Source organism: Physella acuta, unplaced genomic scaffold (assembly GCF_028476545.2).
Source record: "Physella acuta isolate Inbredline_101_S28 unplaced genomic scaffold, ASM2847654v3 ptg000161l, whole genome shotgun sequence".
Classification (NCBI taxonomy): Eukaryota; Metazoa; Mollusca; class Gastropoda; family Physidae; genus Physella; species Physella acuta.
Window position 1 is genome coordinate 423532 of NW_026731680.1, and position 17377 is coordinate 440908.

General features: G+C 28.6%; 2 protein-coding genes across 9 annotated transcripts; both read right to left on the reverse strand.

Annotated features, from left to right (window-relative positions):
• Nucleotides 1–321: 321 nt before the first annotated feature.
• LOC131935855 (uncharacterized) lies at nucleotides 322–10643 on the reverse strand. 7 transcript variants are annotated; one of them, XM_059292560.1, is made up of 7 exons: nucleotides 10506–10643; nucleotides 10134–10315; nucleotides 5910–6000; nucleotides 5116–5186; nucleotides 4877–4934; nucleotides 4363–4515; nucleotides 322–3732 (listed from the first exon to the last, which is right to left on the reverse strand). In XM_059292560.1, the coding sequence occupies exons 3-7, from the start codon at nucleotides 5986–5988 to the stop codon at nucleotides 3530–3532; spliced, it is 564 nt and encodes a 187-aa protein (XP_059148543.1). In that variant the 5' UTR covers nucleotides 5989–6000; nucleotides 10134–10315; nucleotides 10506–10643; the 3' UTR covers nucleotides 322–3529. The 7 variants fall into 7 exon arrangements, with proteins under 7 accessions (XP_059148543.1, XP_059148541.1, XP_059148544.1 ...); XM_059292558.1 differs by lacking the exons at nucleotides 10134–10315; nucleotides 10506–10643 and adding an exon at nucleotides 7945–8722; XM_059292561.1 differs by lacking the exons at nucleotides 10134–10315; nucleotides 10506–10643 and adding an exon at nucleotides 7796–7935.
• A 1431-nt stretch (nucleotides 10644–12074) lies between these two features.
• LOC131935824 (uncharacterized) lies at nucleotides 12075–16459 on the reverse strand. 2 transcript variants are annotated; one of them, XM_059292491.1, is made up of 6 exons: nucleotides 16365–16459; nucleotides 15865–15963; nucleotides 15257–15354; nucleotides 14515–14623; nucleotides 13781–13969; nucleotides 12075–13298 (listed from the first exon to the last, which is right to left on the reverse strand). In XM_059292491.1, exons 2-6 carry the CDS (start codon nucleotides 15953–15955, stop codon nucleotides 13051–13053), a joined length of 735 nt encoding a protein of 244 aa, XP_059148474.1. In that variant the 5' UTR covers nucleotides 15956–15963; nucleotides 16365–16459; the 3' UTR covers nucleotides 12075–13050. The 2 variants fall into 2 exon arrangements, with proteins under 2 accessions (XP_059148474.1, XP_059148475.1); XM_059292492.1 differs by having other exon boundaries at nucleotides 16345–16417.
• Between the last annotated feature and the right edge of the window lie 918 nt (nucleotides 16460–17377).

The window sequence follows — 17377 nt, forward strand, 5'->3', positions numbered from 1 at the left end:
TATATATATATATATATATATATATATATATATATATATATATATATATATATATATAAATAAATATATATATATATATATATATATATATATATATATATATATATATATATATATATATATTTATATGTGTGTGTATATATATATATATATATATATATTTATATATATATATATATATATATATATATATATATATATATATATATATATATACATATATATATGTATATATATATATATAAGAAGAAGTCTGAAAGAAACACTGCAAGCGTTAGACTAAGAAATATATTGATTTTAATTATTTTTTTCAACAATCAAGCCCGTTAACTCTTTTAATATTTTGATGCAAAATAAATGTTGAGTAATTTCCCTTACATCACAAAGCATCACGAACACATAAATTGAAAATGCAATACCATAATAGTAATAGCAAAAATACTAAAGAGTCGCATATTGTTTCTTGTGATTAATTAAACTTACTTGTAAAATACATAATACATATAACCCTATTTTGAATCAGTTGAAATATATTAGCCATACAAAATCCACACCCTTGTTTTATTAATTTTAAATTTCTCCATTAAACAGATAAAATTAAATTGAATTATTTTTTTCATATTGTAAGTTGAAATAAGCATTTTTAAATTTTTGTACATATTATTTGCACGATCTCTTATACAAAACTCTAACATTAGACTAAAAACAAACAATATTGATTTTTACTGCAATCAAGCTTAATATACTTGAAACTAGATGTAAAATAATTATAGAGTAGCCTCCCTTAGACCGCGCAGCGAATTTATTCACTTAAAATCGAATACCCAGATAATCAAATAATTGTTTTCTTCCGACTAAGTTAACTTTCGTGTATAATATATCATACATAAAATATATTCTTGTTCAATTGAAATGTCATAGCCGTAGAAAACCCAGATCCTTTCTATAATTCTCATAATTGTAACATTTTCCACAAAATCGATTTCATTACTAGATTTATTTTTTGTTAAAAAAGAACAACTCAAAACCTACGTTTAAAGCTTTTTTTTTTGAAAAACAAAGCACCTGTATTTAAGGTCTTGTATTGATAAAATAATTCCGTGATTAGCTTTTAACTCAATTTTGTTAGGCAAACGAAAGTTAGGCTATATCAAATCTACGAATGTTAATAATGTTATTATAAATTATAAATATTTTCAGAGTTATCTCTCGTTCCCCATGACCTACAAACAGCAGTCGACAGGGTTGCTCATAGTTATTTTTAAAACATGATCGGGAAAAGCCTATCTCACAGGAAAGGGATTACCCTGCAACATACCGAAACCTCGAGCGCTTTATAAATAGACACGTCAGCGTCACCTAGCCGATACCGAAACCGGCTGGCCTAGTATCAGGACACGCGCAGTGACGCGGCGTTGTAAAGCCGAACTGGTGCAACAACAAACAGTGAATAAATATTAATGGATGTTGAGTTGGAGTTATTTTTACAACTGTTTTTTTTAATCGGGAATTCTTTTGAGTTCTTATGGGTTTTCTTATTTAAAATTAATCATTGTTTAGTTTCATTTAATTAGATAATAATATTTAAGAAGACAAGTTAAAAAAAAAATAAGAAACAAAAAATAAAGAAAAACGACTTTAAAAAGCTAATAAGTTATAACTGTCGAAATTGTTCAAATGTATATTGATTCGACTGTTCATTATTAAAGACATCTTGTTGTAGCCTTACGTGTCTTGTAAAATGTGATCATTATATAATATTATTTTTAATACAGCAAAGATTTAACAACTGTTTACAACTCAAGCACCAGACTAATTACAGCCAAAATAAACAAGTACAGAACTTATTGTTTTGTTATACATTTGTATATGTTTATGTGTTTATTTATAATAACAGCATAGTAGCTTTTATAAAAATTGTATAAAAAGTAAAAAGGATATAAAAGACTAAGTAATATTAACTGAACAATGGAATTAAATCTATACTGGTTCAGTTTAACTAAGCTATAATATTTTTTATACCGAGTACACATCACTAAGCCCATTCGATTTCTTAAAACATATCTAATATGCTTATATATACAATTGTATTTTATAGCTAAGGCTAAATACATGAGATCAGGTAACAATATCATAAGTGTTGATACTGCAGTTATAAAAAAACACTAAGAAATTATAGTCTTTAATTAGTTTTCATTTAAATAGCTAAATAAAAGGCTTTTATATGAATCGGATTTTAAAAATGTGTCCAACATGTAAGTAGTACATTTTTAAAAAATTAATTACAAGAGATAAAATATAATCTTCAACGCTTCAAATTGGATATATTTCAAAACATGGTCTCCAACTAATAAAAGTATATTAACTTTCCTGAATCAAGCTTGCAAAAGTGCATAAGTATTAATAAGTATTAATTTATATTTTAGAAAATTACATATAATTTTTTCACGAATATTGAGTAATATGTCACACACAGCATACAATACAAAATTAATAAAGTATTTTCAACAATAAATTTAGTATTCTATAGGAATTCTGAAATAGATTTTTTTAAAATCGACAATCAATTACATTTTGATGTATTATTCCCTATAAATGGAAATAAAAGAAAAAAGAAACATTTCGAAATTTTTTCAAAAAAACAATTCAGCTGTCAGTTATGCTGATACATTTTTAAAAATAAAAACAGGATAACTTTTATTTTATTCAAAAAGATTTTTACTCTACATAAAAGTACTCGTTTATAGTTATAATTTTTATTTTTATATTGAAGATTGGATAGTCTTATGTTAAAGGTTTAACGAAAATAATTATTTAAAAACTGTGTAGTGGTTGTCCCCCTTGCATCATATAATAGTAACAATTTCACATTAAAAAATCCCATGCAAACTTTAAAAACTGGAATGTAAATATTATATTTGATTTACTATTTATTAATAGAAATGGCTTTGATATATTTACACACATTTGTTCCATAAACAAAAAATACCCACAATGCCATTTATATTCTAGAATATTTTCTGATTTTTTGACAAAATACCATGTGTAAAAACACACAATTTATGTATAAAAATAAGAATTATTATATGAAAAACAAAAAGTCTAAATCACAGAAACAGTGCTTTATTCAACAAATAATTAACTAACTCTAAACAATTTTTAAAAAATTACTTGTTGTGTGTTTTCAGTGGAAAGTAAACATACACAATATAACACTAAACGAATGTTATGAGAATGTAAAAAAAACCCATAAAAAACTTAACGTTAAATGAATGTTATGGCAGTTCAAAAACAAAAAAAACTTACACTAAACGAATGTTATGATAGTGTAACTTTTTTTACAAAACTTACACAAAATGAATGTTATGACAGGATAAAAAACACACAAAACTTACACTAAACAAATGTTTTGTCAGTGAAAAAAAAAACATAGTTAAACTTACATTAAACGAATGTATTGTCAGTTAAAAAAAAACATACTCAACTTACACTCAACGAAAAGACACACACCACTTCACAAGCACACGAACTAAGACGAGTAAAACTCGAACTCCCCCTCCACCTTCCAGTCTGCAGAGCTGGGCATCTTCTTATCATTGGTGGTCACTGTCAGGTTCTTGACTGTCTCGTCCCCTTGTAAATCTTGGACAATCTGAGCCACGGCTTGCTGCTCAACTGCAGTCCCCGAGTAGATCACATTACCCGTCACAGAGCCATCAAACTTAAATTTACCTGGAAAAAATATTAGTTTTTTTTTTTAAATTATTTCTGGTTTTTAACTTTATATGACTATTTGAATTTGTTTCGAATATGTATACATTATTAGATTATAATTTTAATCGTTTTATTAGTATTTTTAGTTGTACTTTCTAAAGGTGTTTTTTTAAAGGCGAGTACTATTTTTTAAAAATACTGATAACTCCTTTCTGAAACATTTCTATAGTAAAAAATTATTTTATTTTTATAGTGAATTTAAAAAAAATAACTTAATTAATCACATACAATCATCTAGGTAGTGATTAACAGATAGAACAATTTAGAAATAATCAAGTTGTTTGTGATAGGAAAAATAAATATGTTTTGAAACTGTATTATTTAAAAAAATACTGTATGCTGTTATTTTACAGATCGATTTTATAATACACGATATACGATTTTATATTACTGGATATACGATATTATATTAATAATAGAATATTTAATTCATTTAATTTAGTGGTACGTTTTGAATACTAAATGAAAATAGATATTTTAAAAAAACTGCAATTTATTCAAATTTAGAAAGATTTTAAATCTTTTCTTTTGCTTTCATTCTGATGTTGATTTACAACGAAGACTAATTAAAATGATTAAATGTATTACCAGCGATGCTTTTTGCTAGTTTCTGTCCTTCTGTTGGTATAAAAACTACATTTTGGTTGTCCGGGTGTTTTGCTTTGACCTCTTCTCCACCCATCGCAGCCTTTACGTCAGCAGGAAGACCGTTGAGGGTTAACTTGTAAGTACTGGTTAGTCCTGAACAGGCGATATAATATAGGTGTTTACAGGAGGCAGATAGTAATTTAAAAAAAAAATTAGAAATTTAAAATGAGGCAAAATTATTTTACTATACTAAAAATTATGTTGATAAAAGTAAAAAAATAAAAGTAAAATTAAACATAACATTTTTCCTGTTGATAAACTCGTGAAAACAAATATGTATATCTTAAACTATAATGATTTAAACATATAGTTTCATCATTTATATTTTTAGACATCAGGTAAAATACTTTAAAATATATTTTTAACCAAAAAAAATATATATAAACTATTCAGCCAAAATAAGTTTCAAGTTAATTTTTTTTATATATCTGGAAAAATAAATATTATTACTAACCGGTCCATGCTCCCTTTTGTAGCTTCAAATACAATCCAGGCTTTTTCTTGTCAGTGTTCTGTGTAGTAAACATTGAATTAGTGGTACAGCATCCACAATATTAAAACGGAAACATGGTAACAAATACAAACATATATTGTATTTAATTCGTGTGTCAATTCAAGTAGCCCACCCCACACTGGGGATCGAATCTAAACGGAAAGGAAAAATATACTATACCCAGTTTATTGACCTCTTACCTGTTTGTCTTTGAAATCGCTCCAGGCTACATTTAACACACTTATCTTTACATTGTCTAAGTTCGTTTTTCCTGGAATAAATAATTGTTTTCATTATTTTTAATCAAAAGAGGCTTGTACAACAATCATATATATATATATATATATATATATATATATATATATATATATATATATATATATATATATATATATATATATATATATATATATACATATATATATATATATATATATATGTATATATATATATATATATATATATATATATATATATATATATATATATATATATATATATATAATTTCTCAAACCAATTAATGAAACAAAAATGTCAGTTAATATGGAACATGCAATTATTACAATCATCTGAAATATTTTTTTATTTTTTTATTTTTTTCATCATTTGTTCTAGAAACACAAGTTTGGGTAATTTCTTGTTGTTTGTACATATTATATCAAGTTATAAATGTAATTGATGTATTACTTGTAAAATATGTTATATATATATATATATATATATATATATATATATATATATATATATATATATATATATATATATATATAATTTGACATAAACTGAAACTCAAATCACAAAAATATATATTTTGCTAAACATTTTGTTAGTTGACAACCACACTTTCCTTTAAATGGTCAAAGAAACAGCTAAACTCTACTTCACTTGCCCCATAATCATCAGGTTCAAAAAAGAGAACTTCACTTTTGTACTAAACGTTATGTAAACACATTCATCTTTATGGTTATAAGTTTTAAACAAATAGAAGCAAACCTGAAATGTTATTTTTTTTCTTGTAAACTTCTGCGATTTTATCAAAGTCTACGTTGTTTGTGCTTCCTGGTGCAGCCATGTTTAGTTAATTCTGCAATTACAAAGGGGATTTAGTTTAAAACTACCATCAATATATTGCAGTTCAACAACTATATATATATATATATATATATATATATATAAATATATATATATATATATATATATATACATATATGTGAATAACTTTGTATATATATATTACACAAAAAATACACACACACACACACACACACACACACACATATATATATATATATATATATATATATATATATATATATATATATATATATATATATATATATATATATATATATGTGTGTGTGTGTGTGTGTGTGTGTGTGAATATAAATAAATATGTGTGTGTGTGTATTTAAATACATATCGAAAGTATAAATGTATACATTTATGCTAATTAAATGATACATTTAAAAAAAATTTAATCACATTTTAAAAACAAATCATATAAGCTCAGCCAATAGTTAAGCTTTGAATATTTTTAGAAAGCCAATGTAATATTATAAAATTGGTATTAAAAATCTTCTTTGACAGCTAGTGTAAAATGGCGATAATTATTTATTCAAATATTACCTGATTAGATCTACTAGAAATACTTTGGATTTCCTCGGGAAAAAAAAAACGCACACTGTTGTCCTAATTTTAAAACTAAAAACAATTCTTGCTAGACTATTTAAAGTCTATATCTTAACAGTTGGAGTAGAAGTGAAATATACTTGTTAAGTTTTCAGTTTTATAGGCAAAGTGGACAATTCAAATACGTGGCAAATTTAAATATCAATGCCACTAACGAAACACGTAATGCCACAAAGTGAAAATTTCCCGATGCAGCGCCCATGACGTATTCGATACCTGCGCGGCGCGGGCTAGCTAGACGCGAGAATCGATACCAGCGCTGAACGAGCGCTCGGCTTTCGGCAACTTAGCGGAGCTTCTAATATAGAACGTAGAATTTATTCTCCTACTATAATAATCGCCCTCGTTGTTATAATTTTATATTTATTATTATTATTATTAGTACACATTTTATAAACTACTATTAATACTGTTATTGTTTACTATTTTTTCTAGTTTTATGAGAATTAGTACTGTTAAGTAAATTTATTTTTCATTTAGCCTTTAGATTTGAAGTAAAATTTTGTAATTGAATAAAGTCTAGTAAATAAAATTCTTATTTAATGAAAAATCAACATCTATATTTTACAAGTGATGTATAATTCCCAACATGAATACACATTAATTAAACAATAGATTATATAAAAATGAACTTACCGGGTTTATGTTATTTTTATTCATCGTAAATTTGTTGTTTATGTATATTTTCTTTTTGTATGTGATGATGTTAAAAGTATAATATACTATATAAAAATGCATTTGGTGGATTTCGTAGACGAAAATTAGTATACTGATGTTAGTGAGCGCAAGTTTAGTGATGTGTTAAGTGTTAGGGTATAAAAAGGTTTTGAACTGGTAACATCTATCACAATAACACAACTTTAAGGAAATCCATTGCCAACCACACGATTTTAAATTTTATATTTAAAAAAAAATATTAAATTAAATAAAATATAAAATTAAACAATATTTTCACTACAGTAGGCTACAAGAAAATGAACTGACAATATAATTAGGGGAGGGGTTGGCCTAAATATAAATTAGCCAAACATTAGATGGCACGACATAGGGTGGCTACACAAGGGGTGGTCAGAAAACCTCTTCTCTAAAAATTATAACAGGTCATTGTAAATGTAGCTTAAAAAATACTAAATTGTAATATTTACAGTTTTTCAACCTTCATTGAAAGTGGAAGAAAAATAATCAATAACCTCCCTCGAGTTTTGTCTGTCACCACGTAATGGTTTTCCCAGCCACAGTTCATGTTATTTTAGGACCAACTTCAACAACTCAACACGAATCTCAAAAATATCTCTGATGAAATTTTATACAAACACGTCATAACCTTCCACGTACTTACCACGTATGTTGTTATTTTAAGTTTAAAAAACACCTGAGCTGTTCTTAAGTCAAACGTACGTCAGGGGGGTTTCAAATATTTCCCCACTTTTAATTTTCAAAAAGACACGTAATGTTATTCCCAGTTCCAGAGCTATTTCAGGTAAAAACATGTCCACGTTTTACCAGCTCAGTTAGAATCAGGTGGTCAAAAATATATTTTTATAAAATTTAAAAAACACGTCATGGTATTCCCAGTTCTAGAGTGAATTAGTGCATAAACATGCCCACGTATTACCAGCTCAGTTTAAGTCAGCTCGTCAAAAATATTTTTTTAAAACTTCAAAGACACGTCATGGTATTTCCAGTTCTAGAGTGAATTCTTGCAAAAACATGCCTACGTATTACCAGCTCAGTTGAAGTCAGGCGGTTAAATTTTTCTAAAATTTCAAAAACACGTCATGGTATTTCCATGAGCCACCTCACAAGCTATTTTAAGTTAAAAATTTCTTAGTTTTAACAGCTCAGTGTTCGTCATGTTTTAAAAGAAAATGTCCTGTTAAAATTTGTACAGAACACGTAAATGTGTTTCAGTATAAGGGAAAACTCCAGTCACATTAAAAAAAAATTCTTAGCTTTAACAGCTCGGTGTGCGTCAGTTAAAAAAAATCCCCATTTAAAACCTTATAAACACGTAATGTAATTTTTAGATTTCCACTTAGTTTCAAATAATACATTTCTAGCATATACCCAGGTCGCAGAAAAATCCCCCTTTTTAAATATTAAAAAAAAAGTAATGCTATTTTCAGAACCAACATTATTATAAGTACATAAGTTCTTAATATTAACATTTTGTAATCAACCAGATAAAAAGGTCGATTGCAAAAACAATAAGTCTAATGAAATTAAAATTTAAAAAATTTCTAGTTTTTCACAACTCATCATATGTTATGTGTCAGAAATAGATCTTTAATTAAAAAAAAATATAAACAAACACGTAAATGTTATTTCCAAGTATCTGACAACTCGTGGGATATTTTAAGATATATTTACTTTAAAATTATTACCAGCTCAGTATACAAAAGGTAATCAAAAATACCCCTTCATTAAAATAGTTTATAAACACGTAATAATATTCCCCTCCACCCTTATAGCTATCAACCTACAGGGTTATTTTCAATAAAATTTCAACAGCTCATTAATAGATTAGGTGTTTAAAAAAAAGCCCCTTGAATTTCACAAACACGTATTGCTATTTTTTTTTTTTTAGAATTAAGTACAATTCTACTAATGTAAAAAAATATTTTTAATTTCCAGCTCAGCTTTCGTCAGTGTTCAAAATGCCCTTTTCTGATTCTTTTTAAACAACATGTAATATGGTATTTCCATGTATCAAACACGTATGGTGGAAATAAAATAAAAATAAAATAAAAACACCTCAGAGCTAAGGGGGAAAAAAATGCCTACTTTTATTTACAATTTACCAACACGTCATAACTAGCCACGTATACTAAAAGGTAAGATTACGTGTTGGGGAGATAGGTAAAAGTCATCATTGCCTCAGGTTTATTTTAAGTTAGCAAACCCCCGTCAACCTTATCTGTATTTCCTATTTTACCATTCGCTTGTTGAATACGCGGGTAAGGGAATTCCTCGCCAGCTAAACGAACAACAGCGGTGACCTAGATTCAAGCTATTTTTAGCGCGTCATTGATTATTTTCTCGCTGTGTCGTGTTCGGGCTGCTAGGTTTATCCGATAGATATTAAGTCATAGGTGAAAGAATGGGGAGAAAACAAATTAACAGACGGTATTCAAAAGAACGTAAATGAAAAGGTTGAAACTATTGAAATTATAACTTATATTTATTTCCCGTTTAAACTATTTAAAGACAGCTTTTCAAGTAACTAGCTTGATCGTCACAACACTAGAACTTCACGATAAACTGTCTAGAAGTATATTTTAAAAATAACATACATTATTTTTACACCTGTGGTTTTAAGAATTTTAAAATAAACTACGTTTTAAAACTGCTAGATATTATATATATATATATATATATATATATATATATATATATATATATATATATATATATATAAATATATATATATATACATATATATACATATATATATGTGTGTGTATGTTTGTGTCTCTGTATGTGTATGTCTCTGTATGTGGGTGCGGATCAGTCAGCACCACGAAGTACCTGACAACCTGTCTTATCCACCACTGTAAAGAAAACAAGCACGCTTGAGATTCCCGCATCCATTAAATCCCTTTAGACGAGATTTTAGAAACATTTCTTTGAATGGCGAAATCAGCTTTTGGTTGGCTTCCATCTTGATCTCAGTTCTTTTACTTTAAAGTGAATTTATTCTCGTACTATTTCTGAAAATTAAATACTTTATTAATATTGTAAACTTATCATATTGAAAGTAGATTTTTTTTCTTCTAAATTTGACGATTTAAAATAATTTTAAACATTATTAAAACAGTTGGCCAGCATAACTATGATATGTTTTCTGAATAATGTAAGTATCTTTAAAATGTATGACTCCAAATGATTGATGCTAGTTACATATTTTATACTTGACGAACTGTTTGTACGAATCTCGAATATAAAAATCTAAATTTTCTACATTTTAAAACATTTGAATATCTGATCGCTCCTAGCAAGTTTCTGTAATCCGAAGGTTTTGTCTTTTATAGAAGCAGCCACGTCAGCTTGAGTCATTACTATTTTTTTATGTTTTATTTTAAATGTACTCGTTTACACGTAATATTGGCCACGATTTTTTCTAGAAAGTTTGGTATCGAATACTTCTTATCATGCCAAAAGTAATCGAACAATTTTTCGTGTAATTTTCGATACTTGAGGTGGGAAAACTGAGTATGGAGAGATTACACAAGCTAATAATAGCTTCGGAAAATCGAAAAGAGACATATACAGATAAAAGATGCTTTAATTTCCGATTGTTTTTTTGATTGATGAAAATTTAAATGACTTTCATAACTTTAGTTGAATCCAAAAAAAAATTAGTTTAAAAAAAATCTTCATTGATTTCACTGGCATTTATATAAAATCCTTCAAATAGATGTAGAGCATTTGGTCTTTCTCTAGCCTATACATAGCCACTGATATCAAAATGCGGACAGTACATTTTACGTTTTTGTTTATTCGGCGTCACTCCAAATATTGTGTCACCTGGTGTGGACCGTACCTGCCGTCCCCGCCTTTTGACGCTACTGCCACAACGCCACTGATTTGCAAAAACCCGTCAGCATTAAGAGCAATGATTCAGTTAGACAGAGGTATCCAAACTACGGCCCGTGGGCCGAATGCGGCCCGCGAAGTCCTTTCATCTGGCCCGCGGAGATCTTTTCGTCCACGTTTGTTAGTGATGGCTGAGGAACTTTGCCCAGAAAAATCAAATACATGCCTGAAAGAACCTGGCCCCCAAACTGAAATTCGATAGTTAATGCGGCCCTCGGACTGGAAAGTTTGGAGACCCCTGAGTTAGACGTATACAAACTTTCGCCAGCCCAGACAATGAAATGATACAGTATGTATAGTTGTTGATTTTGACGCGCCTTCCCCGAACGATTATTAAGATATAACTTTTAGTAGTACAGATTTAAAAAGACGTGTAGTAACTATAACGCGATTACTACTCCGAAAATGTCGAGTTCGGATCGATATCTCGTGTCCTTATAACGTCCTTATGATGAACTGTATGGATGGGGATAATGCAATGATAAATTATATGGATGTGGATTATACAATAATAAACTGTATTATTGTGGATGATGCAATGAATAATGTATGGATGTGGATAAGTGTTTATTGTCTCGAAGCCAGGATTAGTCTAATAATATAGCTATCTTTGACAATAGTTGATTATACTTATATTAACCTAGTACTATTTTTCCAATCCCTGCAAACACAGACAATAACTTTACACTTCCTGCTGTCACATCTTCATCAACCATAGTTTGACACCCAACAAATTACAAAGTCGTTTATTATTTAAATTGTTGATATACATCTGATTGGAGACAGTGACACACTGTTAGCTTCACATGCATTACGGCACACACACAAAATAAAAATAAAATAAAACTGAGAATACTCTGAGTTTTGGAGTTTTGTTTATTGTTTTTGATTGAATAACATTTGGAATGAGAAGAATATATCACCAAATTAAAAAAAAAACAGCATTTGATGTTTTGACATGATCACAACTTAATATCCATGCTCATTCAATTCATGACTGTTGTTAATTTTATTGTTTGTTCATTATACATAATTATTGAAGCAAAAATATAGTTAAATAAAAATGGCAGTAGTTTTCAATTCTAAACATCGAACAAATGGAGTAATCAAGTCAAAACTCAACAAACTTGCACAGTGTAAAACATTCAAATACCCAATGATAAAAAACTCAATAAAATTAATACACAGCAAAATAGCATTTAAAGTATATTTTATAAAAAGTTGTAGTTAATTAATATCAATACAATATCACGACGTAATATGTGGCAGACTTTGCTTTAATAAAATGCAACTTTTTAAGCGCGAACAATACAGATTTAGCAGACAAGGAATGGTAAAAGAAATTCCTTGTTTCTTTTGCAGTGTGCTAGTATAATGTGCAATATGTATTGCACTTCGTTGTAAATGTGTTTTTTGTAGTTAGTAGTGGACACAGTGTGTACTGTAACAGTGTGTAATGTAGGGTATCAACCTTTAATATCAAATTATATTTTATATTAAATTTGGTTTCATACGTCTATGTCCCTTTTGACTTCAGTTAAGAACAGTTAAGTTACTTACGTGAATCAGATGTGTGTTGGTCATACACAATAAAATAAAATAATTTCAGTATAAACTTACTGTAGCTATATACATAAATAAATGTGCTTCAATAATAAATCTAAATCTTTATAGTTAAACAGCTTTAAAGACACACACATTTAAAAATAGACATAATCTTCGTAATTTGAGTAGTTCTTAAATTTAGAAGAATGGTCTTAGTTTTCAATTACACTACTTATCGAGTAACCTATTCTTTTAAAAATGCAAACAGAAAAATTGCGATCTTAAACAAGTAAATATTCTCAAGCTATTTTTTAAGGTTAGGAAAGGTTACTCTGGCGTCGACTTCCCATTTTTGTTCCACTTTGAGTTCCATTTCCCATTTGACAGATTTAGACCTGGAGACGGAGACCATGGACAGGTCTGAAGGTTGGTTTCTCCTGTACAAGTTTTTTAGATCAGACACAATGTCTCCGATATTTACAGAAACTTGTTTCATATCTGTAAACCTGATCTCGACCTTACCTTTCAATTTGAGTTTCTTGACGAACGTTTCTAGAAAAATTAAACAATTGTAATTTTTATGGTGTTAAGTATATGAATAAACAAATCCAGATATTTTTAAAAGCTACCGGTAAAGGAATTTAAAATAGTTGTAATTAATACAGTTTTAATGTAATACAAATTAATAATAAAATCACTCAAAGTTTTAAAAAAATAACCAGTAAACTGCTTTTAAAATAATGCAATTTGTTCTTTTTGCGTTGATATTTTTAGGGGAGTAGGATCGTAAATGAGATTAAAATTAAATTTTCTGGTGGAGCTGGCTGCAAAAAGATTATGTGTTACATTCAGAGTAAAATTTCCGTATGCCGGAATTGTCCCAATTAATCGACTGGCTCGGATATGCCAGAATGTTAAAAAAATCCTCTCTCTAAATTTATACTTGAAATTTTGGCTTTGGTAAAACAGATTAAAAGAACACAATTGACTGTTCCATGGATTGAAAAGTGTACGGGTTTACTGCTAGTACTTACTGCTACTGTGTTGCTGAATAGGTGTCACTATGGCATGGGCATGATTTTTGTTGAACATCCTGTCCGGAATCTCAACATCTCTTACACGGATTTGTCGAAGCTGCTCTCTTTTTTCATAGAAATCCTCCCAACAATTCAGTGAATAGTCTGTGTATTCATCAAAGTGAAGCTGTATACACTCGTCTAAGCCTGTAGTGAATACAAAACAATATTCACTTTAGATTATATTAAGTAATAATTCGTGTACCATTTGGTATATTTGGTAACGATTCGGGGATAATAAACACTAAGGTTGTATCAATACAAGCATTGAAAAATTTAGAAAATAAAAGAATGTTTTAAAAGTGTTTATGATATTTGCTTACTCAACAATTATCAAAATGTTCTTTGTCTAAAAAAAGTATAGCAATAATACTATTTATATGATACTAAAGTAAGGTTAAAGTTTATAATCCTCATTACCATGACCACTAACTTTTAAATATGGCATTTTTATCCGAAGTTTAGCTTCATACTACACTCTACTTAACTTGAACTGACTTTTTTTTTTTGGTAGACACAATCTTTCAAATTTTGAAATTTATTTATAATATTTAAGGGTGTTTAATAAATCCATATGTTAATAGTACTTACTCCACCTAGAAGCTAAATCACAAAACAATTTAGTCTCTATAGATCACATTTCAAGGCCTTATGCCCTAACAATGTAGATAGACACATTTCTTTAAACCTACCTCGGACTCCGCCCCTGAACACAGTGATCTCAGTTGTTTTCTGAGGGCTTAATACCACATTTAACTTGGTTCTCCTGTCTTTATGATGTGGTGCGTATACTACCCCAACCTGTCAATGGTGAGCAAAATATGACTGTTACACTCAACTTTCAGTGTTTGCACTAGCATACGAATTTGTGAAGTAAGTAAAATCATGATATTTCAAGGACACAAAAACATGGTTCAAAACTACCTTTTTAAAATTGCAAATAGTATTACACAGGTTTTAATTAGTCTAATTTCTTAAAAAATTCAAATGAATTCAGTCTATAACAGAGTTTAAGATATTTTTTAAAATATATATTTAATACACAAGGTAAATAAGCCGATGAATCTTGCGCCACATACTATTGCCTGCCTACCAACTTTTAAGCAGTAAAGTTCCCCTTCAAAACCTGACGGTCTATGGGCAAGTGAAGTAGAGTTCACTTGTTTCTGTGACCTCGGATTATGAAGGCATAGTGTTGTCAGCACTTTGCCCAGCCGCCTTTACTTCTCCTAGAGTGAGTTAGGTACCCAACAGAGCTGGGTGGACTCAGGGACGGTCAATTTGGCTTGAACAAGACTTACGGATTAGAGGTCTAGCTCTCTACCGCTAGGCCAATCCGTCCCATACCGACTTAAGTACGATCTTAAATCATTGTCTTCAGTACAGACAAAAATGTAATATAATTTTAAATTGTAAAAATATGAACAATATTACTTGTATTTCTTTCCCTTGTAGTTCACTTGAGGTTCTAGAATCACCAACAACTGTAGTTTTCCTGTCTTCAAACTCGAGATAGCTTACGTCAATATATGCTGAAAATTAATTGCCATATACAAATTATCATTTTGTCAATTTAGTTTGAAAAGAGGCACTCGTAGCTATTTCAGTCAATGCCTTAAACTAAAAAAATATGTTTTATCTGAGTTTTCTGTATTTATATAAAACGTATAATGTATATGGGAATATTGGCATATATATATATATATACATATATATATATATATATATATATATATATATATATATATATATATATATATATATATATATATATATACATATACATATATATAAATACTCTATACATACTATTATATATAAATATTTAAATAAATATAAATATATATATATATATATATATATATATATATATATATATATATATATATATATATATATATATATATATATCATATATATATATATATATATATATATATATATATGGGTGTGTGTGTATAGTAATATATATTTATATATAAAACAGCCACAAATCATGTAACAATGTATTTGCCACGAAAAAGTGAAATTTCGAAACTCACCTATTGTTTTTCCCTGGAACTTCTTTTGATAACTGACCCATTCAGCCGCCATCCAGTGGACATCAAGCATATGGGTATCTTCACGTGACATAACTTTATCTTTGTAAACAATAAAAACGTATAGGTATTACTACTTATAGTGTCTTATAGACTTATATTCGACGGATTTGTATGTTATACCCAACTACTATGTTTTGAATCACAATAATGTTTTTACAACCAACAATATATTTTTTAAAATAAATTCCTAATGGCGCCATAAGGGCATATCTACTGTTATAAACTAAATTGAAAAGAAATTTTGTTTTTAACAAATGCAAAGCATAACACATAACATCTGTCCATAAACGTTGCACATTTCATACTACACACTACACACAGAAACAATACACACTACACAACACACAATACACACGCACTACTAATTAGCTGACAATCACGTATATTTACATTTACTAACATTTACTTACATTTACTTACATTTAATTACATTTACTTACTACTTGGGAGCTCAGCAGCTAACAATCTGGGTGTGAAACACGGAATATTAAACTCCTGAATGAACGAAAACTCTTAAGGCTGAACTACCACAACGACCCTATGGAATCCCCGTTCGCATTAGTAAACGTTCTATTTTTAGATCCGGCTATCTGCTGCGTGTTAATGCGAATAAACGCGTCACTAAATTTTTTTATTAGACTGGCATACACGTATTTTGAATCTTTAAAATAGAATTTGTTAACTATACTTGAACAAAATAAAATCTGCTTTCTTAATGAGTGTACGCAAGCTTGCCCAGTTAAGAAAAAAAAAGCAAATGTATAATTAGTTTTAAAAAAATTATCAAATAGAAACGTATCATGTATAGTAGACTTTGGTTACAAATCAAATAAAAATAATCAAATAAATCTTTTACTTGTATTTACTTTGGTGGCGGTTACTTAAATTAGGGTTTCTTTCGGAAATTTTGCTCTTGAGATTGGCGTGGCATTTTTGGGTGGGATTTACAAGAAAGGAAATGAATTCAATTTTAATAACATTTAATATTCCTTTTATTATATTATATGTGTGTGTTGGGGGGGAGGGGCTGTGCAAGGACCCCAACCCACTGCCCACTGAAAGAAATATATATATTTTAAATCTTAAACAAAAAAAAAAAACAACCAACACTAGCAAAACATCAAGAGACTTCTGTTTTTAATGACAGAATACTACTTTATTTTTAATATCTGGACAATTAACAGCTAATTTTAGTCAATATATTATATTTTTTGGCTATCTTTTAGCATCATTACATATTTTGTAAACTGCGAAGTTGAGAAGCTTTTACATTAGGGTGTGGGCTGGGTGTTTAATAAATATGTGTGTGTCTGTGTGTGTGTGTGTGTGTGTGTGTGTGTGTGCGTGTGTGTGTGCGTGTAGAGGGAGAGCATTTTTCGAAGTAGTTTTAATAATGAGAGATGTCCACATTTGATTTAATGTGTTTTCAAAATAACCATTAACATAATTATTT

Coding starts and splice junctions, on each gene's coding strand:
- LOC131935855 (XM_059292560.1), bottom strand. CDS start 5,988: ATGGCTGCACCAGGAAGCACAAACAACGTAGACTTTGATAAAATCGCA. Junction 4,935..5,115: donor GCGATTTCAAAGACAAACAG/GTAAGAGGTCAA, acceptor TTTACTACACAG/AACACTGACAAGAAAAAGCC. Junction 4,516..4,876: donor ACAAAAGGGAGCATGGACCG/GTTAGTAATAAT, acceptor TCGCCTGTTCAG/GACTAACCAGTACTTACAAG.
- LOC131935824 (XM_059292491.1), bottom strand. CDS start 15,955: ATGTCACGTGAAGATACCCATATGCTTGATGTCCACTGGATGGCGGCT. Junction 15,355..15,864: donor GTTCCAGGGAAAAACAATAG/GTGAGTTTCGAA, acceptor ATTAATTTTCAG/CATATATTGACGTAAGCTAT. Junction 14,624..15,256: donor TACAAGGGAAAGAAATACAA/GTAATATTGTTC, acceptor CACCATTGACAG/GTTGGGGTAGTATACGCACC.